Genomic DNA, 10873 nt, shown 5'->3' on the forward strand with positions numbered 1-10873 from the left:
ATCCCTCATATCCCTCTATTTCAGCCCTGTTAGAGAATGGCTGATTCTCTTGTGGCGACGTTTCTGATAGGGCCGTGGGTGTAAAGCCCGCCCACATTTCCGATATTACGTTATATCAGACGCAAATCTGGATCAGCTCCTTTATACCCCCGTTTTTAGAGATGTGGGTATGGAGGAAAAGAGAGAGGGTTTATTTTCAGACACTTTGTGAGTTCCCTTACACACCGGGACTAGGGATGGTATGGAGAACCGGTACCAAGTCAATACAGGTACCAGGTTGGACGGTTAAGCCGATGGACAAACAGTGCTGCTATCACTATATGTGTTACGTCTACTTCCTTAGCTTAACTTTAAACCATTCTGGTTGGTTGGGAACCCTCATCCCGTGTGATGTATCCGGTTTGAGACCCCTCTGATTGGCCACTGTAAATGCCACTCGTCATCTCTCTCAACAGCGCTCTTATTATTGTTGTGAGTCTCCCGCAGGCATGGCGGACAGAGCAAAGCTATCGAAGGTCTGGGTGCACTTTAATTTTTTTTAGTGGCGACAGTGCAAGGTGCAATCTATGTCCTCAATTAGTTGCTTGTAAAGTGGGTAAAACAAGCAACTTAATGAAGCATTTGCAAACGAGACACTCATTGAATCTAAAACGGTGCAGCGTATTTGACAGCCTAAACCAGGGGTCTGCAACCCCTGGCACGCGTGCCAATGGAGGCACGCGGCACCGTAACCAGTGGCACACTAGGAATAAGTGTGCAAAATATTACAATTTTATTTTCGGATCCTGAACGAGACCGCCGCCAGAGTGCGTCCCCCCGTTACCTGCAGAAGGAAGCCATGCACGCAGCGCAGCACCGCACCACTCTCTTGAACTCCAGGTGACTTTCTGCCGCTTCCCTCCGTGGTGGAGGAAAGCACTTCACTAAGTGCAGTACCCATAAGGAGCCGTACACATGCCGCAGTTTTTGCGATCTGCTCATCCCTCATCGAAATAATATGCTACAAAGGGGCGGACTGGCCATCTGTGTGTTGAACCTTCCCGTCGGCTCCCAGACCGTAGTCAAGGAAACAGGGGGATGACTCTCTGTCGTCTCCCAGGGCAGAAGCAACAAGCTTCAGGTTCAATAACCCACTTTAGCTTAATGACTGGAGAGAGCCGAGCTCTTCTTGGGAGGCCGTTGCATTTATTTAGCTGTTCTTCTGTTTCACAAAATACATCAGACCTCTGTTTTTCTGCTTCCTCGTTTCACTTCCAGAAACATACACACGCTCGCTCACTGTCGCTCTACCATCCACACACACACGCCACACCCCTCTCTCTTAAAGGGACAGCAATCTCATCTCACTCTGCATGACCCTAATATCATAACATGTGTGTTCTGGAGAATCACAGAAAGGACGATCGTCCTTATTATTATGCAAACAATTGGCTTGGTGTGTAAGGACCTTTAAAGACATCAAAAAGTGCATTTTGCATGAAAGGACACAAGTTGTTTGTTTCTTTAGTATGTGGGCGTGGGATAATGAGCAGTGAGGCGGTCATTATTGGATTTAGGTTGGTCATGGATCCCTACGTGAAGCCGTTGGGTGTTCTTATTCCAATAATGACCACCTAACTGCACATTATGCCTCACTTAAGATGGTGTCTAAATTCACTAGATTGATTCAAAAGAGTGTAGTCCTGCCTGATCGTGCAGCTCCTGCAGCTGGAGGGTAACCTCTGCACCACTCGCTCTGCTCTCCAGCTCTGCCTTCTGACTCTTCAGTGCGCTGATCTCCTCTCGGAGAACTCCCACCTTCTCCTGAGACACCCTCAGCTCTTCCTGGTTCTCCGTCATCTGAAAGAGATTACCACCACGAGTGTTCAAGTGAAGCTCCATTTTGTACAAAGTTACTTACAGCTTGCCATTTCTTGTGCCACTTGTTCCTGAAGAGGTGATAATTAGTAAATATAAAGTCCAGTTTTACTAAATGTAGCATGATTTTCTGATGTCCATCAAAGCCTTGTAGTAAACCTGAGGTAACTCCTCTGTTGAGACTAGTAAAAACATGCTTTAAGATGACAACAAAGGTGGGGTTAAAGGAGTTTGTAGAACAAACATGATTCTGATGAAGTAAGGATCAAATTAAGAATCATATTGGTGTCAGTAATAGTATGTTTAGATTTTACAATTAATACTTTAAAGCTGAAGTAAGCACAGAGTTGTTGTCAGAGTATTCTACAAAATGTCATTTAGTAAAAAAAGAGTATTCCAGAAGCATTAAGGAAGTCTTACAATTGTTTGCAGCTCCTCTGTCTGTGCACTGGTCTCGTTGGGAGGAGCTTCCTGTTGGGATGTCTGTGCATTCTCCAGCCGTTTGATCGTCTCCCTCTGTTGGCGGTTCTTCTGCAGGGCTGTCCTCAGCTCCTCCTGATTCTCAATCATCTGTTTGGGAAAAAAAGAATTTATGTTTGGGCTACACCAGCGTTTCTCAAAGAGTGGGGCGCAGAGATGTGATAGGTGGGTCGCGAATGGACGGGAGATTTATTTTTAAAAATACTTTTTTTGGACCTCAGGCCAGAATCGAACCTGGGTCCTTGCGGGCGGTAGTGGACTGTTACAGCCGGAGACTCGCAACGGCGGTGGACTTTCACAAGATTTAAAGATCTCCCATCATGCTATTTCTAGGCATATATTATCAGACATATAAAAAACATATTCTAAAGATGTTCGGATTATTGAAAAGTATACAGCTCCCTTTCATCTGAGTGTTGAGAGCTGTATCCATAAATTCATGTTGTGCTCAAAGTGCACCAGATTGATGCATTTCACTTCAACATTAAAAAACAAATCTTCCCGGGGGTGCATGCCCCCGGACCCCCCTAGAAGATGTGAGGTCCACCCCCAAATAAAGCAGGTAAAAATAATTAAATTGAATACATGTTCTTTTAGTAAACACTGAAAACGGGTCCCACAGACCCAAACAGCACACAAAGGTTAAAGGTAAGCATATAATAATGTTAAAATGTGCTAAATATATATACACTGAAAAAAACAACAAAAAAGGAGTAAAAGTAGCTCACGACTCGTTTTATTTTTTTTAAGTAGCTCTCATCCTAAAAAAGGTTGGAGACCCCTGATATAGAACGATACATGTGACCATTTTAAGCTTGGCCTACCATTTTATTGGAGCGATGACGAACAGGTGGGGCTTGAAAAGGCCCACCTGTTCAAAGTGGGGAATGAGAGAACAAGTTTGAGAACCACTGGGCTATACCATTTTACAAAAAGAAAGTCTCAACACAGCTGAGAGAATAAATGTATTTTAAAATCTTGACTGAAATTATTATTATATATCTTTATGCATAACAAATACAACAATCTGCGCAGGTTTTAAGATCATCTGGAAGCAGATTGCAATGTTTGATGACAGTAAAAGAGAAACAGATTGTGCAAAGGCAGTGCGCCTCAGTGGGGGGGTTGAATCTGCATTCAGGGCAGATCATGAGGTTCTACCCATTTGTTCAGAGCGGAGCTGGAAAAAGCTTCTCAAAAGTGATATAGAGATATTGTATATGCTCTTAAATAGCAATCGGATTTTTGATAACAGAAAGAGAATTTCAAAGTTGAGGATATTGTATTTGGAAAATATATTGCAATGATGGTGTGTTAATTATTTCCTTATCATAAACTTAATGGACTTAAAGCAGCTGCGGCCCGTGGTCCGTTTTAAATGGTTAAATTATAATGGAATATGGCTCATGAAACTTGTGCTTGTCTTGTACTTCTGAAATATATATGTAAACAAACATATTGCACAGTATTCATGTGTGCCACATTTTCAATTAAATGTAGTCAATTCAAGTTAAGAAAATGTTCTAACAAATCTTAGTTGATAAAAAAAGCCCGATAACTTCTTTCTATAACAAGCTTGAAATACACCCTTCATATTTCCCCTGAGGCTCCTGTGTTAAGGAGTTATTGTAACACAATAAATGAAACCCTATGGAGAGCTGTGAAGTAGGCGGTTTAAAATATCTGGCAAAAATGTAACTAAATTGGATTTATTTTGAGTGGCCCCGCCTTTCGGATTTTTTCTGTATTTTCTGACATCTATCGACGGCCAAAATCGGCTTGGTGTGTAGGGGCCTTAAGGGACCCCTCCTATATATTTCTAACATAAAACTTTGGGGTACTCAACATTTCCGGGTTCATAATAGGACTCTTGGAGCTCGCAAACAGACTATTATCAAACAGCAATGTAGTCACTCACCATGTCTACATTTTCCCGAAGGTCTCCCTGGAGCTGGTCTCTCTCTGCAGCGAGAGATGTGACTGCAGAGAGCAGCTTCTCCATCTCCTCTGCAGAACTCTGAGCAGCAGCACTCTGCTCAGACAGGAGAGTCTCTTTCTCAGCACGCACACTCTCAAGTTCCTGTGACAGACTCGGCATCTGTTGGGAAGATTTCAAACTGACAGTAAGAACACTGACAAAGAAGGACTGCTTTTGAAAGACTGCAGATCAGACACGTCACTCACATGTTCCCCTAAATCAGACTCCTTCTGCTCGTAGAGTTTCACCAGATCTGAGTGTTTGGTCCTCTGCTGCATCATCTCGTCTTGAAGAGACTGTAGAATAATTTGTGTCTCAGCAGCCTACAAATAAGACACAATATTGTAAATAAACAAACAAGGAATAATTTTGACCAAAGGAAACTTTTATAGCCAGGAAAATAAAGCTGGAGAAGTGGTGACTTCGAGCAAAGGCTGTGAATTTAAAAAGGCTGGCAACATGGAAGCTTAACTTACATTTGTGAACAAATTGGCACAGAGAATATTTTAAAACATATAAAAATATCTCATTTGTGTCACAGACTTTTAAAAGGACGAGACTGTTAGTCAACATTATAAATGAGAGAATTAACAAATCTGTTTTTCTAACAATATAGTCTAGTTGCAAGCACTGAACCCACAAATGTGTACCCCCAAAGTTTTAGCAATAAATCCTATGCAGACAATAGTTGATCAAAATGGCTCTCGCCGATCAGGACAGATTTTGGGGGTTATTGGGTACACCCTCCAGAAAAACGCGGGCTAAAATCCTTGATTATGCGGGCTAAAATCCTTGATTATGCGATCAAACATGCGGGGTTTTATGTGATTTTATGCGGTGAAATTGCGAAATATGCGGAAAGTTGCGAAATATGCGGAAAAAATAAATATTGGGCTGTCTTATTTATTTATTCTCTCTCACACACAACCTGCCACTAACGTTAAACCCCTTTACTATTCAATTAAACACATGCAATGTGTATTTATTGTAAAAGCAATTGGGCTATCACACACACACACACACACACACACACACACACACACACACACACACACACACACACACACACACACACACACACACACACACCACACACACACACACACACACACACACACACACACACACACACACACACACACACACACACACACACACACACACACACACACACACACACACCTCCGCCTCATTCTGTCTTCATTTACTCGTTCGTTATCTGACCAGCTTCAGTCTCGTAGGCTTCTCACCTCGTTTCTTGTAGCCCTCGAAAGGGTTTTGGAGGTCGATGCCTCGGTGAACGTGAGTTGTTTGGCGCTCTTGTCCGCAGCAGCAGAAAGCATTTTCGAATGTTTGAATGAATCAAAGTGGGTCGTCACCGTCGATGTTCTCTTATGCTCCAACACAGTTGCACGGGGTGCAGAATAGTTTCCCCACAGACATCGGGGAACTGCTTTGCCTGGTCTTTAGCAGAGATGTTTGTCGGTAAATGAGATGGATTAGATGTTTTCATCTTGGTGAAGAGAAACTCTCGTGTGAGCTCCACACGTTCACTCTACGGTGTTGTTTACCTTCTGTGATGCGCGAGCTGATGACGTCGCGCATCATCATCATCATCATCACTTCAGGTCAAGACGAGTTCACTTTTTTTTCTTCTCAACTTTGTGTGGAAAAATGCGGGGATTATGCGGCCTTTTGATAAATATGCGGCTTTTTAAAAATATGCGCCATTTTGCGGTAATTTCTGCGATCGCAGAATCGCGTTTTTCTGGAGGGTCTAATTGAGGATGCGGAATGCATATCTGACATTTTCAGAATCAAGAATGGCAGTTCTAACCAGAAAGGGGCTATATGTGCAATCTCGGTGGGCAGATTTTTACTACTTCGAATAGATTAGCAATCTGTCCAATCTAGAGTCCCCTAAAACTACAAAATCGACCCAAAATTCATAAAAATCAGCCCACCAGAAGCAACAACGTGGCCTCTTTCTGGTTAAAACGGCCATTTGGACCCTGAAAATGTCAGAAATGGATTAGACATCCTCAATAACCCCCAAAGCCAGTCCAAATCGCTCAAGCCATGACGGTAATTCATGATAATTAAGGCAACTTGTGGTAATTGTGCACATTTTCCAACATATACAAGTAAAGCCCCTGACACACCAAGCAAACACCAAAGAACACGTCCCGAAGACGACGGTTGTGTCGCCTCACGTCTCCTGCGTCTTGGCCAACAGTCGCAAAGACTTCAGCCGACGGCCAAGTAGGCATATGAACTGCACATGCGTGAGTGGCAATAACTCTCCTTACCAGCAGTAGTGTGTATTCATCATTCAAAAGAGGCAACAACCGGAAGACAGACAGTGTGATATATACAAACTTCAGCTCTCTGAAGCACAAAGAAACTATTTAAGCATTGTGGCTGGCAACCTTAAAGTACTGCTGCTACCACATTCCATGCATCAGTAATTATAATCCAAGATTATATTAATATAAAACATAACACTGACAGGCAAATGATGTATCATCATGTACATCTGTATCCTCTGACTTTTATTGTAGTATAGCTAATTGTATCCTCATTCTAATGTGATATCTGATGGCTGTAGTTTGAAGGTACGAAATAAAGTTTTGTATTTTGCAGTAGTACAATGTACAACTGTACAATGTGAACAATCGACTAAAATACAATAAGATAGAAATAGGCCTACAATAAAAATAGCCACATCGTCCAGGGTCCTGTCCGTTAAATACTTGAAGAAGCTATTGTCCACCTCATGCAGGAAGTGTGGCAGCAAATTACGTGGCAACTGAGTTGGTCTTCGGTTTCTTCATTCTAGATCGCCATGATATAAAATAAATTATTGCGTCCAGTTGAGATGAAAAATAATAGACGTCTGTGTGTGCCTTCTTCACTTCCGTTTCGCTTCTCATGCACTGATTCGCTAAGCTGAACAGCCAATCAGAGTGATTTATTTTTCTGACAGCTCAAGGCGTTGGCACGGCCGAAAAGACACGACGGTGCGGGACACGACGGTGCGGGACACACCAATCCGAGTAGGGCGACAGGTCGCTCATCGACGGCCAGACATCTATCGGCGGCCAAAATCGGCTTGGTGTGTAGGGGCCTTAAGGGACCCCTCCTATATATTTCTAACATAAAACTTTGGGGTACTCAACATTTCCGGGTTCATAATAGGACTCTTGGAGCTCGCAAACAGACTATTATCAAACAGCAATGTAGTCACTCACCATGTCTACATTTTCCCGAAGGTCTCCCTGGAGCTGGTCTCTCTCTGCAGCGAGAGATGTGACTGCAGAGAGCAGCTTCTCCATCTCCTCTGCAGAACTCTGAGCAGCAGCACTCTGCTCAGACAGGAGAGTCTCTTTCTCAGCACGCACACTCTGCAGCTCTTCAGACAGCTCATCCAGCTAGAAGTTTCAGAAGGAAAAAAACTCCGTTGCAATGGGCTGGTGGAATTGTGTGCGCAACACAAAGTTTGCAGATCCCCAGGGCTTTCGAAAACTCTGCGCCCAGCGGAAAAAAAGAAAAAAATGGACGAGGCTTGTTTTGTCATTTCTATCACTTTGAATGCAATCCAAAACAAACTATTAACAGACGCAGACCATGGCTGGATAGATGCAGGAATGAGTCTTAACCTGGAAATAGTAGCATTTTAGCCATTCAGGTCCCGTCTTGTCAGTCAGTGGTTGGGTTATGATTGCCCGGTCGTTACTTTAAGACTATATAAACATACATACAAATATATAATGGAGGGATTATATCTCTTCTGGCCTGGGAGCGCCTTGGGATCCCCCAGTCAGAGCTGGTTGATGAGGGGAAAAGAAAGTTTGGGGCTCTCTGCTGGAACTGCTACCCCCGCGACCCGACCACGGATAAGCGGGAGAAGATGGATGGACAAATATATAATATATATAAAACAATGTATAATATTACATAATTGCCTGAACTCAGCCGCAGCCTGGCTGTGGGTCTGTGTGTGTGCTCGGACCGGGCCTCGCCGTGTCCCGCTGTCTCAGGCTGAGAAATCCGCGGAGCTGCAGCTGAGAAAAATAAGGCTGAGTGTGTGTGTGTGTGTGTGAGGAGCTCCGCGGATTGGTCCATTTGGTCACTTGTTCCCAGAAGAAAAAGAAGGAAAAATAGAAATGTCCAACGAGGCATTCTGGGGCAGGTCTTCTCTGTGTTAGAGTTCTAATCGCTACAGGGTGTACTTTGAGGGTTTGTGACTCTGCAGACCGTTTACATGCAGAACAAGCTACATAACACACAAGGGGACGGGTAATAACCGGAAAAGCATGACATGGAACCTTTAAGTATTTATCATTTGAATTAAGTGATACTATTTTAATAGTCAGACTAAGACTTTGAAAAACCCCTGTTCCGAACTTTGCCGAGTTACTATGCAGGGTATATGCAGGAGTCCTGAAGTCAAATGTAATACCTTTTAAGACCTTTTTTAAGACCCTTTCCATACATTTTAAGACCTCATCGCAACTTCGAGTTCTAACCGGTTACATTGGCGACACACTTTACCTCACATTGACTATATTGATTGTAAGATAGCTCAACTAAACAGAGTGCAGACAGACGACTGAAGCCTCCTCTCCACATGAACTGCAACCTCTCTGTGAAGGTCAGGTTTAATGCAGCATGCTGCTTTGTTGCTTCTGTACCCTGTGCTCTTTCATTCCAGTAGAACTCCTCAGAAACCAGTATTTGATCAATAAACAAAACAATTGACAAAACTTTGAACGATGAAATATATTAAACTTTGGTGAGCTTCAGCGGTAATGCCATATAGGAGCTCCCTCACAAATACCCAGGAGTTAAATTGGGCTGGGGCTGTCCGGGGCTAAGCCCGGCACAGAGGACGATGCTCTGACGTCATCACCCTCACACATTTGTCATATGTTTACAAAAAACGATATATATGTTAAGACTTTTCTCGTTCTTAATATAGACTATAATTAGGGTCGATATGTGTTGACCGTACTTTAAAATAGCAGATCTCTGTGACCGGATATAGTTTGGCTTAGACCCCGGCCCCACGAGGATGCATACAGTAAAACGTATACGCAAAAAAGTCTTCCGTTCACACGCATTCGATTCATTAACGTGTCCGTTCACACTAGACCGCTGGAAATGCTGGAAACGCTGTAGTACATATGCCAGGCCTGTAAGTGGTGCTGCTGCCGCCACAAAATACACCAAAAGCAGCAAAGAAGACCCTGGAGCATGGTTGCCCTTCTGTTTATTCTCCGGAGGACGGAGTGTTCTCCTGCTGTAGGCTATATCTCTCAGGTAGTCCACCAGCAGATAACCCCCCTCCCCCAGAGCGGAGCAAGGCAACGAAACTTAAAATAAGAAGCAGCATTTTATGGCACGCTATGCATGGGGCCACCTTGAGGGGGTTTCCACGACATGTTGTTTCAGTAAATTAAAGGGTGTTTCATGTTGTCGTTGCTGTGGACCTTCTTAATACCTTGGAAAAGGCCGTTTAATACTTTTTAATAGCCTTCATTTTCGCTAAATTGATTCATCAACATTTAATACTTTTTAAGACCCTGCGGACACCCTGCTATGAGTTTTTATTTATTAAATCAACCAAACATTTTTTTAAATTTATAAATCCATGTATATCTTGGATTAAGCCGCAGCGACACCCAACTGATTCTGATGTCCTACTGTCCATGGAGGATGAATGGAGGACTCACCTGCTTCATCAGACTGTCCAACTTCTCTGGAAGAGTCTGGAAAGAGGCCAGCTCAGCTTTGAGCGCTCCCTCTGCTTCCTGAGACACCGTCAGCTCTCTGCTCAGCTGGGCCACTCTCCTTTCAAGCTCCATGCTGTCTATCAGATCTAGGACAGAAAACATCTTACAACTCTGATCTCATTCCACAGATTGAATGTCTACTCTTATAAACACCTGACTTTGAACCTACTTTGTGGTACTTTTCCATCCAGCAGTGAGGTGAGCTTTGTGTTCTCGTCAAATACCACATTCAGCTCTTTTTGGAGATCGCTCTGCATCTTTCTGAAGCGCGTCTTCTCTGTGTCGAGTTCACAGCGCAGGCTTCTCCCCTCAGCTTCCATCTTCTCATGGTTGGCACTCAGAATCAGCTGGAGAGGAGATAATGACAAGACACATTAGATTTAAAAATAATAATAAAAAAAAGGCATGCAATTTAACTTTTAAATAAAAGTGACCTTTGACCAACCGACACCAATAACTAAAAATCAATACAAAATACGTTTATTTTCTTTCCATACTTGTACAAATATGGTTGGATAAAAAAATGTCCTCCAATTTGAATTATATTTTGGAAGATATCCCTTCTTCTTTTACCAAAATTATCTTTTGGCAATTTATGTCTTTAACGTATTGACCAAAAAAAAGGAAGCTTGCAGGAGGGGTTTTTACCTTCTGAAGGTCGTTCTGCCCTTTGAGGGCAGGAGAGTTGGACTTGAAACTTTGAAAATGTACAATATTGGACAAATATTATCTTAATATTACTTAACACTAGAACCGCCAGAGG

The 10873-nt window shown here is 43.0% G+C and overlaps 1 protein-coding gene across 2 annotated transcripts in view; it reads right to left on the reverse strand.

The window, feature by feature from the left end:
• Positions 1–10873, reverse strand: part of cenpe (centromere protein E) — a 70173-nt gene that overhangs the window by 34875 nt on the left and 24425 nt on the right. For both annotated transcript variants that reach the window (XM_034076173.1, XM_034076172.1), the window contains exons 22-28: positions 10280–10457; positions 10051–10196; positions 7567–7746; positions 4522–4638; positions 4256–4435; positions 2278–2427; positions 1687–1839 (exon numbers count right to left, since the gene is read on the reverse strand). In XM_034076173.1, coding sequence (XP_033932064.1) covers positions 1687–1839; positions 2278–2427; positions 4256–4435; positions 4522–4638; positions 7567–7746; positions 10051–10196; positions 10280–10457 — 1104 coding nt within the window. The remainder of the gene's footprint in view (positions 1–1686; positions 1840–2277; positions 2428–4255; positions 4436–4521; positions 4639–7566; positions 7747–10050; positions 10197–10279; positions 10458–10873) is intronic.

This window comes from Pseudochaenichthys georgianus, chromosome 24, assembly GCF_902827115.2.
Source record: "Pseudochaenichthys georgianus chromosome 24, fPseGeo1.2, whole genome shotgun sequence".
Classification (NCBI taxonomy): Eukaryota; Metazoa; Chordata; class Actinopteri; order Perciformes; family Channichthyidae; genus Pseudochaenichthys; species Pseudochaenichthys georgianus.